At 41.4% G+C, this 21638-nt stretch overlaps 1 protein-coding gene across 1 annotated transcript in view; it reads right to left on the reverse strand.

Annotated features, from left to right (window-relative positions):
- Nucleotides 1–2277: 2277 nt before the first annotated feature.
- MED12L (mediator complex subunit 12L) overlaps nucleotides 2278–21638 on the reverse strand; it is a gene marked incomplete at its 5' end in the record, with an annotated part of 132282 nt that continues 112921 nt past the window's right edge. The window contains 10 exons of the mRNA XM_084292392.1: nucleotides 2278–3314; nucleotides 3752–3833; nucleotides 8050–8127; nucleotides 8998–9154; nucleotides 10159–10379; nucleotides 11013–11102; nucleotides 15205–15255; nucleotides 18043–18266; nucleotides 19487–19643; nucleotides 20692–21054. Of these exons, the coding sequence (XP_084148518.1) occupies nucleotides 3262–3314; nucleotides 3752–3833; nucleotides 8050–8127; nucleotides 8998–9154; nucleotides 10159–10379; nucleotides 11013–11102; nucleotides 15205–15255; nucleotides 18043–18266; nucleotides 19487–19643; nucleotides 20692–21054 (1476 nt within the window). The 3' untranslated portion in view covers nucleotides 2278–3261. The remainder of the gene's footprint in view (nucleotides 3315–3751; nucleotides 3834–8049; nucleotides 8128–8997; nucleotides 9155–10158; nucleotides 10380–11012; nucleotides 11103–15204; nucleotides 15256–18042; nucleotides 18267–19486; nucleotides 19644–20691; nucleotides 21055–21638) is intronic.

Consider the following 21638-nt stretch of genomic DNA (forward strand, 5'->3'; position numbering starts at 1 on the left):
AATAAGAAAAACAGAATGAATAGCAAAGCCTACAGATGGACTGAGTTTATTCTTGGAATAAGTTTAATCAAAGGCAGCCAAAGGCATGTAAGTGCCTAAATGCATTTACAGTATTCACTCTGCAATGACCATGCAAAAAAGGGAGAAAGGGCTTGGGGGAAATTAGATCTAGCGTTACTATCTACCATTGATTCTTTCATGATTAAATGGACTTAAAAATAATAAGGCACTTTTGCTCTGCCAACAAACTTGGAATATTCAATAAAATTATTTTCTAGAAATGTACCTAGAGACATTCAGAAAAGGATAGACTTTTTAAATAGTTTAATGTTGTCCACCTTCTATGATGATCATGAGCATGGATCACATAAAACAAGAGTATCTGAGAACCAAAGAGCAGATTTAATTGTGATACAAATTACCTTATTATGTTTGATTATTCAGTATGTTTTTTTGTTTGTTTGTTTTTTGTTTGTTTTTGTTTGTTTTTTTTTAATAAATATTCAACGGTGAAACATGTAGTGAATTATTTTTAATACACCTTTGTTTCATAGTCTTTTTGTAGAATTTTGGAAAGATACTTACAGAACAATTTTGTTCTAATTTTTAAAAAGAGAATAAGCTCTGCTTAACACTGTTTAAAAAATAATAATACAGACTGGATATAGTAACAGTCCAGGTTGGTACAATTTTCCAGTTGTCACAAAATCGCTTTTAAAGATTTCTCACTAGAAAAAAATACATCAGTCTGCATGTAAATTTAGAATTTTGCTTTCTCAATTCAGCAGGTAGGTATAAAGCTCTGAGTTTCTTCCTCATTTTCTTCCTGAGATTAATGCCAGGATAGAAGGGTAGATTTGCAAATTCAGGATGTACATGTATCATAGAAGAGATCATGGAAAAGTCTGTGTTGCCACTGGCAGTCCCAGCTGCTCTAGCAGCCTGCTGCACCCTGCATTGCATCCTCAGTGGGGAGGAGCAGAGACTGCACAGCTGAAGCCACGGCTGTTTGGCAAGAGCACTGTCCATATCCATCGCAGGAAGTCTGCTGGATATACAAAGGGTTCAGTGCAACCATCCCTGCCTCGTGAGTTCTGTCTCTTTACATATTTAAAATAATATAAAAAAAAAAAAAAAAATGAAGAATTGTAACATGTCTTTTCCAGCCTATAATATCTACCACTTCTAAGAAGAGTCTGCAGTGGAACTCCTCAAAGATAATGCAGTAACAGCAGCTGAACCTCCTGCATTAACATCTCAGCAGCAGCTGATTAACCCATAAGATACTCAGGGGTGAGAAAGTATTCTAGTGCCAAGAGCTAAATGCAGATTCTACCTCATTTAATCACATTATAATCAGCTTGGGGATTTATTTTTAAGACTATAACCTCAGCTGGGATTACTTTTGTGCTGGCTCAATCATCTCCTGACATAAGTCGCATGCATGCAGTTCACTGTGTGCTTGTTCCTTCCTTCTGTAGTGTTGACAGAGTACCCACAAACTGTCTGGATTACATGAATCTCACTATGCAATATCTGTAATAGCTACTTCTGCTATGAAGAACAGTAAACTCTGACACAAGGGATAAGTAAACCTCTGTTAAAAAAAATAAAAGAAGTTTATGCAAGTAAAACTTCCCTGACTATTCCAAAAGACAATCAAAACATACAAAATTTAAGTATTTATTAAATCTTCCTGGATAGGATCATATAAGGCAAGTATAACAGTCTACAACTTGAATGATTCCTATTGTTGTAAAGCATATAGAAATAACCTTGTAATATGGGATATCTGTGACACAAATTCCTGAGATTTTGGTGCTGGGGGTGTTCCCTCACTCACCATTGCCCGTCCTTCTGCAGCTCTCTGTGGTGTGTGCCATGCATCTGTCCCCCACCCTGCAGGACACCCGACTACACCACCACCTATAAACTCCATGTATGGCAGATTAAGCATACTGAGTTACTACAGAACAGCAAAAAAGCATTCCTATGTATATTTTTAATGCCCTGCTTGTTCCATATTCAAAACGAAAGCATTTAAAATATCAAGTAGACTGACTCCTAAATTACATAAAATAGTAATAAATTTATTCTTTTGTTTTAAACTCAAAATTATGACATATTTGAACAGATTTAAATAATGGTTTGATTTGTAATTTACTTGTAGTTTTGTACTCGGCTGATGATAAATAATGCATTACACCACTGAAACTCACTTAGCAATCAAGCATCAAACCCAGAATTTTAAATAGTTAACATACAAAGTAAGTAGTAGTAGACATATATAACAGGAATAACTCATATAGGGCAACTTCAGTATACACACGTGTCAGCTACAGAAACACTGAAACAGCAAGAAAGACTCTGGTGGCTTTTCCACCCTCTCCTTGTGAACCCTCGTATGAGATATTCTTACTGAACCCATCGAGATACAGAGTTGTCTCTCGTCAGGCTTTACCAGGACTCGGAGACTGCCCTAGATGAGCAGAGTTAAACCTATTCCGACTGCTCAGTCCTTGTTACTATGTTTTGTACTCTTTCAACTGATCACCAATGAACTTTATATTGAAAGGACCAAATATGAAAATACACTGCTACTTCTAGTAGGTTTATTAACATTACATTGTGGCTTTTAATATAAATTTTAAGAGGTTCTAATACAAGCAATAAACCCACTTCAGCACCTTCTTACCACAATGAGAGCAAGAGAGAATTGTTACTTTAAACAAAGAACTTTATAAAGTGCATATGAAAATTACAGTCAAATGAATACAATTTAAATTAACACTTGTTCTACCATTAAACAAAGATGTGAATATTTTAATGAACAAATCAACTTCTATGCCAAAATTGGAAGTGCCTTTCAATTCAGTAGTTTGGTCCAGTGCAGTTCTTAAAAAATAACAAACAAAAAAAAAGAATAACAAGAAAGTGTTTCCCACAAATAAATAAATCCAGCATTCTTTGTCCTCTTTAAAAGTAACAGGACCTAAAAAGCACCAAATTCATAAAATCTGCAATAACATTCTTCAAGTAGGCCCACACATCCCTACATTTAAATCTAATTAAATGCAAAGGAAATGAAAACCCAAAAAAAACTTGTTACATATTCACATCAACTGCAGCACAAAAAAATAATTATTGAAATAAGAGAAGAAAACGAAAGTTTGCTTTCTAGCAATAACTAGTGCATTGAAATTTGAATGTTCTGTTCTTCAGTGCAAACGTAACACTACGTCTCCTTTCCATCTTTTTCATTTAGAAGTGTGAAGGATGCCCATATTGATTCACTCCTTGTTGTGGCTGGTTACCTGGTTGACAAAGTAAAGGGAAGTGTTTGTGCCTCACGACTGTACTCTACAAAAATACAGAAAAACACCTATATTTCACATAGCAATAGCAAGTAATAGTCAACACATTCCCTTATATACCTGTCTAATGCACGCATGTTTTGCTAATTTCCTCAGGGACTTTGCCAGCAGTATGGCTATGGAAGTGAGGGGACAAAACGGGCAGCAGATCGTGAATGGGCCACCAGTCCTGCAGGTGCCTCCAAAGACCAACAGAAGTGCAGGGGATGTGCAAGCACCAGAATTGTGCTACTGCATTGCAGCTGGGGTCTGTAACCTGCTGTTAAATTACTTACACGCACGCATGGCAGGACTTAAACAGGCAGACTGTCTCCAGAAAAGTAATTCCATACCCCAGTACAGACACACACACGTGTATGCACACAGACTCTACTTACTAGAGAGCTGCTTCTGGAGTTGCCTGACCAGTGCCGCCGTCTGTTGCTGCTGCTGTGTCTGTTGTAAGCCTTGCCGTGGAAACTGCTGAAGTAAACAGAAAGATGGAAGAAAGGAGCATAGCGTAAGTGGCATGCCAAGTAACAGCAAAAAGTGTTCAACTTGTGCCTTAACACATGTTACAGAAGTGCAGCCGTGAACAGTCATGGTGCTGGTGGACACAGCTCTGTGCGTCCCCAACATGAGGATGTCTGGGGGTCAGCCCCGCACCTTCTCCAGCAGGGCTGTGATAGGCATCAAACACAGCACTGAGTGAGCAGAAAACCCTCCTCGGCAGCTGTCCCAGTGCCCTCCTGAAAGCTGCGCTGCCGAGCTCCTGGCAGGGCTGGCACAGGAGCACCACTGCTGGCCCTGCAGGTCACTGGGACACCATGACCCATCCCATCCACCTACAGGCTGACACCACCAGGAGAAGATCCCAGCATTTCTTCAAAACTACTTTCTTCTCTGGGTCTTTTAAAAAAATCCTGCCTTGCTCTTCTGCCAGCACTCCCAGAACTGCGTGGCGATGAGGCTGAGCAGTGGCAGAGAAGTGCTGGGGAGGTGGCAGCGAACAGGAGGCAGCCCCAAAGCTGCTGCTGCCCAGGAAGAGCAATTGCTTCACAGGAGGCAGTAACACAGATGCTCATGTCCTGATCTTACAGCAGCTGCTCCAGCCTGGCCTTGTAGTGGGGAGCTATTTCAGTCACCTAATCCAGGAGGAGACACGAGCATGCGAGCTGCTGACAGCGCAGGTAGAGGACAACAGAAGAAAGGCAGACCTGCCTTCGATGTAGATCCTGACCAAATTTTAACGGCACAGTAAGGACACATTGAGCACACTTAAAACTTACAAAATGTTTGTTGTCTTCATTCCCTGAAATTTTACGCTTTTCCAGTGATGTTGTAGGTATCACGTGTCCCGTCTCTGTTACAAAAAGCTCATCTTTTCCAGCTCTGGAGAGGCCAGTATTCATCCCACAAGTCACTTCAAGCAGCTTTACTGTCTGCTTTGTTCAAAGCTAAAGCAAATCAAAACTGCTAACCAAAATTAACAGCCTTGTGGGCATTTTTAAACACTTGCAAGTATTTGAAGTGTAATACTCAAAAGAAACTTAAGCTTCCAAAAAAACGTTTCTCCCAGGGCAGTGGCACTTCAGATAACAGGAGGGATAAGCACAAGGCAGAGGTTGTTTGGTCCGCTGCAGGGCTGTAGCTGCGTGCTTGATTCTTGGCTCCAGAGGAATGGGGACTGCTCAGTGCCCGCCCTGCTGGGCATGCTCATCCGTGGAGCAAACCGGTCATCGCTCTGACCCTGACCTGAAACCCACAGGGATCAAGGCAAAGCCCTCACAGCGTGTGCCACTAAGCACAGTGGAATTAGACACAAAAAGCATCCAAAGAAATCTGCTGTTAATGAAGTAAATCATGACTTCGATCGCTTCAAAAGCACCCTTGGTGTAAATGCACTGACTTTCACCAATTTGCACACTATCTGTATCTACATCAAAGCAGAATTTAATCTCTAACTGGTCTATCTGACAGCCTGCATTATTCCCTAGCTAGACAACAGTCTATTTTTCATGTAAGCCTAGGTAGGAAAAGAAGCACAACTTTGTTTTTAACACCTCTACCTGTCGTTCAGGAGAAAATCATTCTATTTTACTGACTTTTACTGATCAGACAGACAGATGTCACAGTACTGAGTTATGATGGACAGATCTGGCACAGACCATCTGAAGCAAAGGTACGGTTAGGATGGATACCTCTGGTGCAAAAGCTTTGCAAACACAAGAGGCATTTATTCCCTCTGAAAACCCACGTGTCACCTCTAGGAAAGAGATATCTGTGTAACAGTTACCTTCAGGCTCTCCAAGGGCAGAAAGCCAAAGACAAGGTCCTCACACTTCGCTACTCCAGGGAGGAAAATCGTGATGAATGAGACGCTGCTATGCTAGTGCTGAAAACAAACCTGCACCATTTATTGTATTACTTATCTTCAGGGCCTCTAAGCTCTTCTCTCGGTCCATTCCTACGTCCTGTAACTTTCCTTCTCATTGGATGTGGTGAAAGGACACTGCTTCTAATTAAGTACTGTGTTTTGTTTGTTTTTAAATACAGCATCTATAGATTCTGCATAATAACATACCCAACCAAGTTGAAAACCTGATATACTGAATAAAAATATTTGATACTCTTGTCCATCACATGCCCTACAGAATACACCCGTGCTTTGTTTCAGTGAAACTTCCTGGTTACTGAAGGGACTTTTCAATGTTTTAGTAAGACTTCAGCTTCTTTTCCCTTTCCGAAACCAAATCCTTTACTTAAAATATATTGTGTAATCTTCTGGCGAACAGTCCTTAGTAAATGCTGAGGTCAGTCAAAAGCATCGGGCTTCTTAGGGGCGTGAAACCAGCAAAAAGCATCCTGCTGTGCTAAGTGTTGGAAAAGCCAACCAGCAGCCAGGCAGGTGCTCTGTCTCCACGACAGACAGCCTTTCACATGCAGTTTGTTCAAGATAAAAATGCTATTAGGAAAAACTCAAAAACGGATGTAAATAATCCTTCAATAGCTGTCAGATAAACATCCTTCATTTATCCTTACTCCTGCACTTACATGCTGCCTTCCATTTTCTCCGTAAGATTGTATTGATTAATGTTTGTAAACTCAGCAGTTAGCAATTCCAATTTTTCCATTTTCCTAGAACAACCTTTTTCTAATAATCTTCAACTACCTTAAATGCGTCTGAAAAAAATGACAAAGTACAGAAAACACGGACAACAGCACTGCAAATTCAGTGTAAGCATCCATAAAGGTTATTTGGTAACAATAGTGATTTAGTAAAATCATACAAAAAAACTATGAAAGGCTCCGATTCAGCCTAAAGGAATGTCTTACAAATAATTTTGTTTGTACAACTGCCTTCATGCAGCTCTCTTATGTGACTAATCATTTAATTTAAAAGGACCTTCGAACAATATAACCTTTTATTTTTCTCCCCCCAAAAATGTTAGCATTACAACCTAAATATCAAAGGCCTGAAGTCACCGACAGCCATTGTGAACTGAATTAAGGCAGGGGCAGGAGCCTGGCGGCAGTGGAGCAGCCGCGATCCGCAGCCAACACCAGAGGGAGTGCAGATGCTCACACAAACACAGCACAAGCCTGGCAACACAGGAAAATGCTGACAACCAGCACCGTATGTTTCACAGTGAATGTTTTTCTTAGCGTTACAGCAAAAACTTCTCCCACAAATAGCCTCACATGTACACATTATCCTGTGTTCACCTTAAAAGCCTACAATACAAAGACATAAAAATCCACCCATTTACAGGCATCAGCAGCAACTGTATATTTCTCATCAAGTTATTAGCTAGCAAGGGCTATTCATTATTACTTTTTTTTTTTTTTTTTTTTTTTTTAACTAGGATAACATTTGTAAAAACACATAGCACAGCAATTATAAACAGAAAAAAAAATCCTGCAGAAGTAAGATGTTAATTTACCTTATCTTGCTGCTGTGGGACAACTAAGTCCTTACACGTCCAGAGGAAAAGATCCCTGACTTTTCAGTGAGTCTTACAGTACTTGGTTCCGTACCAGATTTTAAAAATAATCATTTATTTATGCCTTAATAGTAGGGGTGAGGATGATTTCACAACCTCTCATTTTTTTCCCTCTTTGAACTCGCACACAGACCCAAGGCAGCTAGTCTCATCAGTCTTGTTTTACTGGTGATGGAAAAGAGATGTACGGAATTAGAAAAGCACCAGTACTCATTTCGTAACTGCATCCCCAAGCACTTCTCTAAAGAACTGCTATGGGTAGTTATTTTATTGCTTGGGATCTTAACCATTAGCTCTCGTTCAATATTGTTAGCATAATTTCAGAAAGATGCGTTGAAATGAAGCGTTTGAGCCGCTCCCCCTTCCCAACACACACAAACCCTTTTTTCAGCAGAACACCTTGTCATAGCTGGCCCAGCTGTGGTAACGGTTCTGACTGCACGGCTGCGTGAAGCACAGCAGTGCATGGGGCAGCTGCGCGCCGCGGCCCTGGAAGGAGCACCTCTGAAAAGCAACCACACAGCGATGCTGCAGGGGCTGAGCAGGGTGCACGAGCCCCCTGCCCAGGGCCTGTGCTGAAAGCTGCCCGGGACAGGCGAGGTGCAGGTCCCAGCTGCCTGTCCCGCTGCCCCTCTCAGAAGCCACAAAGCCCACCCTGTGCTACGCCTGCCCCCAGCCTCACGTTTGCTTACCAAGGGCTGCTGCGGCTGCACGGGCTGGAGACCGAGCGTCTGTGGCTGCTGCTGGCCCTGCTGCTGCCCCTGCTGCAACTGGAAGAAGGAGGGTGTTGAAACGACGGTGCTGCTGCTTGCACACTGCCTCAGGGAACGACCATGAGCGCAGCCAGGTGGCTTTCTGTGACTGCTTTACAGGCTGGGATCTGGCCTTGCTTACAGCACTAGTCACTGGAGGCCCCATGTGGGAGATGAACCTCACAGCGCTCCAGTTCTGTTCATCTTCTGCCACACCAAGGCTCACGAGGCCATTTTTAATATACAAAATATATAAATAGCTGGTATATTTTGTTTATTATGTCAAAAAAATCTAGACAAAATGCCTTATCATTTGACAAGAGCTGGCACAGATAGCTATTGCATTAAAATGAGAATATGAAAATAATTCCAACCATCAAAGGGCCACGGGAAGAATTTTTAATATAATTTACTTCCCCTGGGAAAAGCCTTACATACTTAGCTGATAAACCACTGCTTACCTCCAAACTAAAAATATATCATCAAATCAGAATAAAGATAATAGAACAAACAGGTCTATTTAATTTAATTATCAATTTAATTTCAGTATATAAGGCCCAAGAGGGTAGATAGAGCATAACCACTGCTTTTGTCCCAGTTCATTCAGCTAGGCTATTCTCAAATTTACCTTTTCCAAAAGCGTTCTTCTATCCTGAAAAACTGAAGTATTGATTTTCACACGTATGCCTAGAGCTCTCTTTTGGAAGTCCCAGACATAAGCAATAAATTATTGCACTCAAGTGAAACCAGTTGGGATTAACAGCAGCCAGCTCCTCTACTTTAGACTTGAATGCACAAGTGAGCCAGTAACTCCATCCCCTGCTACAGTGATGTTTACATTCCCTGCAATGAAGCAACCCTTGCCTTTGGTGCAGTTGGGTCTCTCACCTGGAAGAGTCTCTGCTGTCGAATCTGCTGCTGCCTCTGTCTCATTTGCTCCTGAGGCAGCTGTGCCGAGTTCAGGTTTGGATGAGGACCTGTGGTTGATGCACTGTCCAGTCCCCCTCCTATCAATGAATTTGGCTGCAAAGGCTGATGGCTCAATCTGGTTGAAAAATAACAACATAAAAGAAGGAATTGTATTCCATTTGTAAACAGCAAAAAGTTAGTCTAGGAGTACTCAACTACAAGGTACAACATCAGACTTCTACAGATTTAGAAGATGTTAAGGAAGAATATTTTTCCAAATATAAATGCTATGAAATATATCCCATAAGAGAAGCCGTACCATCCTATTGCCTGGCAACTGATATAGGTAATAATTTGACTTCTGCTTTTCTATGTTTCAAGCAAGACTTCCATATAAGCACTAAAATATTCTGGCCAAAACATCTCTTAGTTGCATTTCCATGAACTTAAAACTGATTATTAGGCTTCTTAATTTGTAAAATACTGAAAAAAAAGAAAAAAAAAATAAAGAAATGCTATCTTAGAACATTATAGTAAAAAAAAAAAAATCTCCAATTCAAGACTTTCACTGGAAACTCTAGTTTTCCACTCAGGATACTCTTTAACAATCCTGTTTACAGATGTTGTTCCTACTTCATTTGCTATCTGTTTCATTACATTTCTTTACCACTGTATTTTTCCTGTTTCTTATAGGCTACGACTCAGATTTATTTTCAGACTCAAGTCAATTTAGTGTATTCAGGCTGAACTGAAATTCATTTGTCTATTGCTAGTTAAACTACCAAATTGGTCTTGTGTTTTCTTGACTACAGAACCTGAAATATTTATTAATGTTTGATACTGCACACTTATTTGCATAACACGGATACAGCTTGTAGAATAGGGAGAGGGGAGCAGGAAATAGGACCCAACAGTCACCTTTAAATGAAATTTTATGCTCTACAAACACACAGAATATAATTGGGCTACAATCTGTGCCAAGACCAAGTAGGGGGAAACGAGAGAAAGGCAAATTTATTGCTAGTTAGACCCAGCATTAGCTTCATTTTGATTAACTTTAAGCAAAACTTTAGACCTCTAAATCCAAGTTGCCATTAAAATCTTGCAATGTCACCAGCTACGAGAACAGCAGGACCTCACCGCTGAGTGCCTGTCAAAGGCTGGATGTATGCAGCAGCCTGCTGCTGGATGTATCCACTCGGCTGCTGCTGCATCTGCCTCAGCCTCTCCATCAGCGCGGGGCCCGAGTGAGCCGCTGTGTATGCCCGGGGGTTGTAGCTGGGGGAGAGCACCACGCCGCCGGGCTGCTGCTGCTGCAAAGGCATCTGTGTGCTGTACATTGTGTATCCATGAGGCATGCTCTGCGTGGGAAACAGACAAAAGAGAGACTTCACTGTGTAACTTAACCCTATTTAAATTAGCTTCGCTATAAAAGAAAGAGATGGCCTTTATCAAAGAACTAAAACCCAGCAACTAGAAGCCATCAGTACGAGGCAGGGCTCCCCATGCTGGTAGTGCTTCTGCTTGCAGCTTCAGGCAGCTACAATGTGGCCGCACACAAAGGACCCAGCCTGGTCTTTGCCCTCCCTCCCTGAGAGGTACTGGGCAAGAGCGGGGCTGTGCTCACTGCTCCACCTCCCTTCTCCCCCTGCCCCAAAACCCCAAGTTCCAGAATGAATATATGTACAGCATAACAGAGGTTCATTTTAAACTGTTGCTGGTGTCAATATCTCACAAAAAATAGGTCAAATTTCAGACTTTGCTCAGAAGTATGATTGTCTTTACCAGCAACATCATTAAGGGAAAAACTGCAAAGTGGCTGCCTTACATTTACTAGCTGCAGCGTGCAGAGAGCAGTGAACACCATTGCCCTAGGCCACATGCATGAGACAAGCCCCAAGCAAACCTTCAGCATGGACAAGCAGACTGGAAGGTGAAGGAACCCTGTTTAAAAAACATTTTTAGGCACTCACTCCACCAGAGCAGCACAGTACCTGTGCTTGTTGCAACCCTGGGTACTGCGGGAGCTGAGCCGGGGGGCGAACTTGCGGAGTGAACAGAGCAGCTTGGTCCATCGGCTGACCCTGAAAGACACACACGGGTTGGGAGCAGCCCCTGCACCCAGAGCAGCAGCCGCCCCCAGACCCACCACTGCGTGTAACAAGGAGCCAGGGAGAGGCTTCACCACTTCCTTCAAAAAACGGCACTTTGCAACTCTGAACTGTACTGAACTGCTCTGGCTCACAGGGAGGTGGGAGAACTGACTGTCTGATTTCTGACACTGCCGTAACACTGCTGTGGTGAAGAAACAGAAATTTACTGACCAGGGGGTTTCGCAGACACCCTTTAAAATGGAGTTTTGCAAAGTATTTCTTGCGCTTCAGGAAAAAAATAAATAAATCTAGCTGGTCTTCCAGACAGAACATGGAATTGCACTGGAAACTCAGAGAGAGTGATAATCTCTAGTTTAAAAACACAGTTGAGCTTTCTCAAGCTACCTGACTGCTAGTTTTTCCACAGATGAAGCAGTCCACATGCTCATTAGCAGATTTCTTGATGACATGCAAAATATTTGTATGATAAATGGCTATGCAAACATTTCCAGCTCCCAACAGCTCGGAAATATGCTTTGTATTTCTGATCAGCAGAGAGCCTACTTTGCTTGCTTCAAATTGCCTCCAAATTTATGCCAAACTAACAGCAACTCATTTAAAGATTGCATTAGTATGTTTTGAAGCACAAGAAAAGAGGAAAAAAAATTGGACATACTTCAAGACCAAGATTGTAAAAAATTGGTGCATGAGAATTTGCCAGAAATGCAAATCAATCAGTTTTTTGTGGTATTGTGATGTTGCAATTGAACATTTTGAAAATTGTTCTACTCAAGGAATCTTAGTAGCAGACACAAGCTGGAAGCAACGGTGCTCCCTCCACTTAGCTGTCCACTTCACCACAAACAAAGAAATAAAAAGGCAATTGACATTGTAATCTGGATATCCATACAGAGAAATATTATAATTTAAGGCTAGAAGTCAGTTTGATAACACACGGCAAGCAGCAATACCACAATCGGGCTACCAGCTGGAAAAGAAAACAAATACAAATACCAATGGATAAAACCACTGAACCACCAGAGGAACCTTCCTTCTTTATCTGCTCCCAGCCCTTCAGTAGAAATTCACCAAATGATAACAAGTCTGAAAGTGCCACCAGCAGTCTTGCAAATCGGCTATTAATTTGGACTGTGTTTAAAAACAAGGTCCCAGGAAATGAGCAGAGCTGCCTGGCCTGTGGGCCCACGGTGAGCACAGCACACGAGTGCTACAGCTGCAGCCGAGCCAGCCCCGTGGCACCACCACCTGGGGCTGCAGGGAGGGAATGGACAGAAGAGGTCACGGATCAGGGGCAAAGCTGCCATGGGATGCCACGGGGTTGGCACAGCGTTTGTTTTTAATGCCTTCCTTTCTTTTAAAGCTGTGACTGACATAGCTGGGGCTCTGGTGCAGGACTCGGGCCACTGCTAAAGGAGCCACAAGGGCCAGACAAGGTGGAAGGGAGCTCTGTTACGACAAGCTACACTAAGCAGGCAGAAGCTATTCTAAGGATTTGTTTTAAAAACCAGCCAATATCTCCGGGAAAATTCTGAAAAACAAATCAGGGAGTACCAGAAGTGCGAACAGAAAAGCATCTATATCCCTAACTACTGCCAGGACTGAAAGCAAATTTAGCTGGAAAAACATCTGCAAAATCAGATGGGGAGCTCTCAGAACAACCACCTGCTAGGTGAGGAACCGAAAAGCTGAGCAGCCTGTATACCTTGCACACAGCATGCCCATAAAACACTGATCAACTGAAGACGCATCTAGTACAGTGGTATCAGGGGCAGGGGAAAGTGCTCAAAAATTAAGATTTTTTTTTTGAGAGATAGAAGAAGAAAAACAACAAACAAACAAAATAACCAATCATTTCTCTGAGCAAACTGCTTCCAAAACTCCTTTGTGAGGTGCCAACCATGAAATAGATAAAGATGTAACCTGAATTCACCCAAAGGTAAACAGTGAAATCTGATAAAACTATGACTGATTTTTCAAAACAACAACAAAACAGGGCCTTAAATATGCCCAGCACTAACACAAATGACCCTGTGGGTTGATTTGAAGTCAGTTTCCACAGACAGACTTGGAGACATGCTCCGCGTTTTGTTTTCTTTCTGTTCTCCCAGCGACAGCTCACCTTGCGTGCCCCAAACCAGAATTTCTCCACTCATGCCCATGGGTGTAACCAGTGTCCCTCTAGTGTTAATGAAGTTATATCAATGGAAATTGGATTAGGCCGAAATTATGTGTGAAAATACTAAACAAGCAGATGCATGATCCCAGCAATATGTGGTGAAATCCACAAATGGCTTTTGTCCACAGACCTTCTTCCCACTGTTGAAACACAGACAAAGCAGCAGAGCTGCCGTGGGGCTGAGAGCTCCAGAGCAGAACACTCTTACCAAAGACCACCACCCGAGGCACCACCACCCAGGCCAGACAAGTGCTACAGACAAATCCAAGAGTGAAATTTAAGCAACAAGCTGTTCATCAGGCAGGAGATGGATCAATTTATTTCACTGCAGCACATGGCAACAGAGTAAATTCCCGTGCTGTGAGTGAGAGCTCTGCATTCCCGAGCAGCAACAGCAGGGTTACTAAATTCAAAGGGACTTCTCCCTTCAGGCATAATTTAGTAAGAGTTAACTGAACATGCAAGCCAACTGCTGCAAGCCAATTGCTGCAAGCCAGAATTGTGCATGCACATTAAAAAAAAAAAAAAAAAAAAAAAAAAGACGAAGGAAAAGAAGGGAGAAAAACCCCACCACTTTTATTCAATGCTGATGCAATGTTACAGCAATAACCATTGTTCTCTTTGTTCTACTTACACCTTAAACTGAAACAAACACAACTTAGTGCTTTTTCATATTAAATATGTGACCATATTGCATTTAGAATGCATTTGCTCTTCTATGTGGTGTGTGAACTGGTAATCACACCAGCTATGGTATTGTACCCTGATTATGAATCAAATCTGGTCAAATCTGACTTCAAAAGTAGGTAGGGAAACACTAACACTTATTTAAGTAAGAACAACATCCTACACTGATAAATCTAACAGACTTCGCTGCATACTTGCTGCATATCTAGGTGTGCCTGATGAGCTGTGAATACAGTGATCTGTACCCCGTCCTGCCGTGCTGTCAGTAGTACCTGTAAATACTGCATATCTATAAAATACTGGCAAACAGGGTAAGCAGAAAAGCCTTTTTAAAAATAAATTTTGTTTTTCCAATTAGTGCTTTTGACAGCATTGCAGTTTCCCTAGGATAGGAAGAAAGTCCTGAAAACTATTCTGAAGCAGCTTTTCTAATTGACCATATCCGGCAAACTTTCAAACATGGATATTAGGGATGAAACTTCATGCCACAAAGACAGATGTCATCTCTTCTCACGAGAAATGACTGAATTCTATGAAACCTTAGTATCTAGCTATTAACTGTTACTTATTTTGGAAGAAACAAAACACAGTTATTCTAACAACTGCACGTCCTGCAGCTCAGGAACGCACCACCAGGCACTGTACTGCTGTGTCTACGAGATGAAGTATTTTGGAAACTGCAGTTCACATGGCCCTATGTGCTGGCTGGGACGTGCTGGCTGTAAAACCTACGTGGTCCATCCTTTGCCTCTTAGCCAGCCCACAGGGCTGCCTCAGCAGCCACCGCTACTGCACTGCACAGCGCGGTGAACGCCACCACGGTGGAAGGTGGCAGAGTGGAGCAGACCCAGGCACCAGCAAGGAGACGGGGGCAAAATGGGAAGGCGCAGGTCATGCTTGGATGGATATGGCATCAGGCTATCTTGCAGCTACTCTAATCTTTCACAGAGAGAAACACAACATTTTCTGAAGAGAAAAAAAAAAATCAATGATGCAGTTATTGGGAATATTTGTAAGAACAAAATATTCTGTGTGCAACCATATCACAGCCTTCCCGCATGCAGCCACTGCACTACCTAGCCACGGGGGTACCCAAAGCGTATCATTCTCATCAAAAGCAAAGTGTGCAGCCTGTGTGTTGAAAGAAATGCATGTTTGTGCAAAAGAGAAAATAAAAAGAAGAAAAGTTCATGATCTCAGATTGGTTACCATTACGTTGTCAAAGCCATCCTGAAGGGATACAGCAGAGCTACAGACATCCTAAAGGAAAAGGACAGGCGAGAAAATAGCAAACAATACAGAGAATATATATTATTAGGCTCAGCTTGTTAGTACAGTAGAACAGCACCTTTACAGCACTCACCCGAATGTACTGAAAGAATGCTGGTGTTCTGAAACACTGACAGAACCCTTACAAGTGTTTCATGATGCTAATGAATCTCCACACTTTTATGAGATTTATGAACAGAAACTCAAAACATGGAAAGGAAACTGCCACCCACTGGAGCCTATTTATTCCATATATAGTATTAAACATTTTGGACAAACCATATTATTTGTTTTCAAGAGCACAGCATGAACAATGCAGCACTGAAGGTCAGAGTCCTTGTGGACTAGTTTCACAGAACTGTTCTCTTTGGAGGTTTCATGAAACACCAGTCCTAATAATTTCAAGCTGCACAGGTAACTTCATTCTCCAGCTGCTGAGATATAAAATCCAAAGAGGAAATCTTCCCCGTTTAAGCTCAACCTAACAACCTACACCACATAGTAATAATACTTACAAGTCATTTTCTTCCTGAATTTCCAAATACTACCTTCAGGCTTCTACCTGTACAGCATTTCCTGCTCTAAATCCAGGACTACAGAAAGAACTACCGCAAATTCCCAAAGGCCACCTGGCTGAACTAAGGCACCAGCCAAGCGTGCAGGCAGGTGTCCTGCTGGGGCAGCCTGCAGTCTCAGAGAGCATGCAGAAGTTCCAGTGCCACCAGTACCTTGGAGGGGTTTCTCTGGTATCAGTATTGCCAGCAAACACTCAAACAAGGAAAGCAAACTGAACGGCCTGGTGAATTGCTCATTCATTTTACCACAGTGCAAGTTTCCAAATAACGTCCCAAATTAATCACCCCAAACAATCTATAAGCAAAAAATTAGAAGTATACAGCAAAACGTGCCCGTCTGTGGTACTCCCCAGGATGCTACAAAGGATGCCACTGTGTAGAGGTAGTCTGGAGACAAAAGATTGGCTTAACTTGGTTTACCTCAGCTTAATTTGCACTGACTTACTGCTGACACAAAAAAAAAGGGCTGATACAGACCTGCCGAGTAGATTGAAGAGCACCCAACATGTCATTTGTTAGCTGAGATATGCATTTGGACCTACCCAGCTGAACTTTAATGCAACTGTTAGACTGGGCATGCCCTCATAACAGTATTGAATATGAACCATATTTTATGAAAAAGTTCATGACAGACACCTTATTAAACTTATTTAGGCCTCGAATCACATCCTCCTGATAGGCTGTTTCTCATTACTGACAAACTGCCTAGGCAGTACTTCAGAGCAAAATCTAAGCACTGTTCTTAACATTTCAGATACCGGTATTGTTTGAAACCAAAAGGCAAATCCAACATCCTTTGTCCTCTAAATACAAAAATGTTAAAAAAACAGATTTATTAAGTGTGAGAATACTATGTTGTTCTAGATCTTCAATAATTACTTTTAAATCCACCTAGCCATAAGTAGTGAACATCATTTGTTTACTAAAGGCTCTTATTGAAACCTGCATTCTTTCATAATAATTGAAAACCATTTCAACCTAACACTCAAATATTGAGGTACTGTCTAACGTAAGAGGTAATTCAAGGTTCCTATTGAGCAGGAAGCAATGGCTGACTGTAGAAGCCATTATCCTAACATTTAGGGCAACTAGTCCATAGTGCCTTCTAGTGCCTATTGGACACCAATGAGGGATCAAATATCCACTGTACCACTGACCTTACAAAACACGTAGTAGAGGAGGCTTTTTAGTGGAGGCTTTTTTTCTTTTTTTTTAATTTTGATTTTTCTTTTAAAGAAAGGTAGTATAAGACACATATAAAGGAAACCCTGGTTTCATCGTTATGAACAGCCCATCTACATGTAAAACTATTCTAGCCCATCAGCAATTTAAGCACTGCAGAGGGCTTTATGTGCATCATAACAGGGAGACTGAAGGAGGGATGATAAGGACAATGAGGGAGCTCTAACGAAACAGACACAGCATGTGAAAAATGATGAGAATACTTGCCAAAAATTTTGATAATTTTAAGCAAGCGGGACACATCATAAAGTTTGAAGGCAAGAACTCAGCATAAGGATAATACAATACAGATGACTGCAGTGAGGGGAGGAATGGGTAGAGTAGGTCTTTAAAAGTAAAAGTGAGCAGTTACTGGTTGTACTGCCAAATACTATACACACATATTGTTTATCTGGGATCCAAAAGAAAAAAATTATTTTCCTTGGTTCTTATGCCATCAACTCAAAATCAGCCTGGCTGTAACCATATTCTGAAAATTATCTTAGGCTCAGAAGGGAGTTGCGTAACAGGCATGTGTGGTTTGGCACACAGCAACAGTACTCTGTAAAAATGTTAGGAGAGTACCAGCTGCTTCTACAGAACATGCACATCCATGTGCACATGTGTATGGATTTGGCTGCTGCTGGACTTCCTGGAATTTTTAGGAGGTTTGTTTGGAGGTACATAGCACCATGCTAATTCCGTCATGAAAGTCACTGGTGGAACAACAGGGAACCAGAGTAACATCAAGTAGCAGAAGCAAAACCTGATTTCATGAAACACGCTAAAAATAGAAAGGGCTAAAAGGCCAAAGTGCAAATGAAGTTTAAAAGCAGATGGTCCTGCCTAAGCAATATTTAGGGTGTTACTGTGAGTGTAAATGTCAGCTGGCTCTCCACTCCATGTGCCTATTCAGGGCAAGCAGCCCCAACACAAGGCAAAACCACTGTGTTGCTCTTCAGCCTCTGGAGTTTGGACAAACCTGTTGGAGAGATCGTGCCTGTGCTTGCTGCCTGAGCAGCCGCTGCTGCTGCTGCTGCTGCTCTTGCTGCAGGAGTTTCATCTGGAGCAACTGCTGCTGAGGTGTGATTGCGTGGATAGAGGGGGGCTGCATCATGGTGCCAGAGCGTCGCTGCAGCATGTTCGACAGGGCTTGTTTCGTATTAGTTGGAACAAAGGAGCTTGTTGGATCCAGTCTGGAACCACCTAAAACCCACCAAAAACACAAATGTTTTCTCTGCCATCTGCAGGGAAGTTGTTAGTACAGTTCACTGCTAATTCATCACCTCCTGTTTGATTAGACCTACAATAATGATGATAAACTCATCTCTGTAAAGGCAGACAGGGAACTGGATTAAACCAGATTACTGGCCTGAAAAATTGAAAGGGCAAAATTGCTTTGAAGACTACCACTTGTAAATGAGAATGAAAAGTAAAAAGGCTATGGGCTCCTACATGTTCTACATCAGCCAAGATGTTTGACTACTACTGAAAAACAAAATTTGCATGTCACATCAAAAGCATGATACGAACAGCTCATTATGTCAAATCATGTTATCATGAGGTGGCAGTAACTTATGCATCGGCGCTACTTGAGAAATAACAAGTACATATAGGTCAACAGACTTAGGAAGGTACATCTTCTACATGTTTTTTAAAAATCATAATTTTCTTAATTTTGTAGACACTTTCTGGTATTTTCTGAAGACTTTTATGTATCTTAAATGCAGATCTAGTTATATTTGGAGCTTCAGAAAAAATATTTAACATTTATAATTGGAAACAAACTTCCAAGCTTCTGTGCATAATATCCGAGAAGGACAGAACATCTATTTCAAAATCTGCTGCCCACAAGAACATCTAAAATATGTATGTTAAATTATATACACATAAAGAAACAAAACAAGCATACAAAAAATTGAACACATCTCAAATGCTGAAAAAAGCTAGCCCACAGATTTATTTATTCCATCTAGCAGATGTTAAATTACCCACCATGGTTCTTGATGTGAATCAAAGAAGAAATAACTCCAGAAGAAATAACCTGAAGGTCACTTGTTCCTTTTAATCATCCCTCTCATTTAACTCCTCATTGAACTTCTACCAGCTTTTTATAAGAAAAATTCATCAGTATCACAAAAAATCCACCACAAAATCCACCAAAAAAAAAAATAATAATAAAAAAATCCACCAGCAGGTCATTTTTGCTTATCTACCAGGAGAGTTTAACAGCTTAAGAGACAGACGTACAACTGCTAATGGAAGGTTCTTCTAAAAATGTCTAACTAAAGGAATAAAACCAATGGCATCAGCCATCACAACCTGCTTCAGAGAAAGCTCAGAACAAAATCTGGTTGTAGTAAGTCAAATTCTATCATAGATCAAATTAAAAAGGCCCAGTGAGTGAACCCAAAGCTTACACATACCTGGTGGGAGGGGTTGGTTCTGCACAAAGAAACCAGGCTGCTGTGGCTGTCCCATGATGTTGTAACCCCACAAGGCAGACTGAGGATGGTGCATCATTTGAGAGGAAATAGGTGAATAATTGGGAGGCACTCTGTATAAGTTGTTCTGTGGATATTCCTTAAAATACACAGTAAAAGTGAATGTAACTGACATTCATACCTTACTAACTCATAAATAATGCCAATTTTCCTACTAAATTATTAAAGGATAGAGACAGTTCCCATTGTCGTTTGCAATGATGTAAAAAACAGATTAAGTCTCAGGCTGCCCACAGGTAATTAACACTAAACTTCTTAGAGACACCATCCATTTTTACCTTATTAGCAAGTATTTTCTGCAGGCTATAATTAGGCAAAGCACAAGCTCCGCTTACTGTATCAGTTTATCAATAACAGGATGAACTTAACAGAAATATCAAAAAGGCCAGAAAACTATGTTAAAATTATACCTGTTTCAAACACAACACGGTGCCAAACCAGATGGATGCTGTCAGAATACTGTAACATCTACAAGGCATACAACTATATCAGCAGCACTGTGGAAAGGCTGCAATCGTGCAAAATGCTGCTTTTGTGAATGTACATTATTATTCAGGTGGTGCCGGGTCTGTTTCTCAAACACCTGGCTCTGTGTGATTCTTCAGCTGAGGAACTCACACCTCAAAACAACATTAAAGCCCACAGGGCAAGCAGCTCAGAAGCCAGAACAAACGGCACAGTGAAACAGTTTATCTGTGTGGAAGAGGTTTTTTCAAACTGGTTTCTATTTGAATGGGACCTGAGTTTGAACCAACATGCTTGCTTTCAAACATAATTTGAGCAGGAGGTATTTTAGAAATTGACAGAAAATCTAAGTGCTGTAATTTTACTCCAAACAAGAGAAAGCATGTTTGTTGCCTGAATAATATTAGTGAGTTAAGTTCCAGTCTAGCATATTTTATACTGCACGTAAAGTCCTAAGCCCTGTACACTTCTCTACACTGATTCTCCTGGAAGCTCTCTCTGATAGAAATACACCCTCCTGCTGCCCATCTCTATTCATTCCCTTTATTAGGACCAGGTCTCCAGGTAGAGGACAATTTCTGAAGGTAGCTGAGAGAGCACTGTGCAACGTCAGATGCTCCAGCAAGGTATTTGAAGTTTTGCACAGGGCATCAACCACTTACATCAGTCCTTGAGCTTGACTTTGACTTTCTCTTCCTGCCTTTTGTCTTCTTCTCATCATCCATGCCATGTTTTCCCTGATCTGAGAGCTCTCCTGACTTTCTTTCTGGTTCCTGAGAGACAGGTGTGGTAGGCTCTTCCTCCTCCTCCTCTGGAGGAAGGGGCAAGGGCTCGAGGTAGTAGCTCCGTGGCTTGGGTTTGGGGTGTGTGTGATACAGGAGGAGATGCTGCTGCTCTTCGTATTTGATCACTTTCCTATCGACACGAACTGTACCAAACCATGCCCAGGAGAGAGGGGCGGGATTTTTATGACCTTCAAATAAGTCCCAAGGGGACACTTTTTGTTTTGTTGAAACCTGAAGGCCCTGTTTCAAAACAAAAGTGAAGTTAGCGTTTTAGGAAAGTTGAACACTAGAGCAAACTACTTGCTTTTGTATGATTTGAGTCAGAAAATCCAGTAACAGTTTTTCTCCTCCACAAAATAAATCAAGTGCATAATGGTGGGATTTTAACCTCCATCAAGGCTACCACTAGCTAAAGCAGTTACATTTCTATAGTACTATTTGCTTGTAGCCATGTTAAATATTTCAATTTCCATCTAACGCATTTCAGAGGAAAAGTCAAATAATTAATCTAGTTAATCTGAAGATTGCTAGAAGTTTACATATTTAAGTAAGGGGGGGGGGGGGGGTAAGAATAAAAAGCTCCACACTTCTCTCCTAAATAAATTCACCTTAAAAAATACATATCCTTTTATATTGACAAAAATTCCAAACCAGCTAACACACTTCTTATTTTCCTTTTCTTTCCTGTCTTTCGTAAGCAGGATCACCCCCCAGCTTCCTCTCAGCACGTAACAGATCAAAAGGTTTCCAGGTCAAATGAGCTCTCAGATGTAGGATTCTGCTTGAAAAACAAATCCTTTTGTAAGAGCTGCTGCTGTTCAGCT

The sequence above is a fragment of the Netta rufina genome (genome assembly GCF_964035555.1).
Source record: "Netta rufina genome assembly, chromosome: 9".
NCBI lineage: Eukaryota > Metazoa > Chordata > Aves > Anseriformes > Anatidae > Netta > Netta rufina.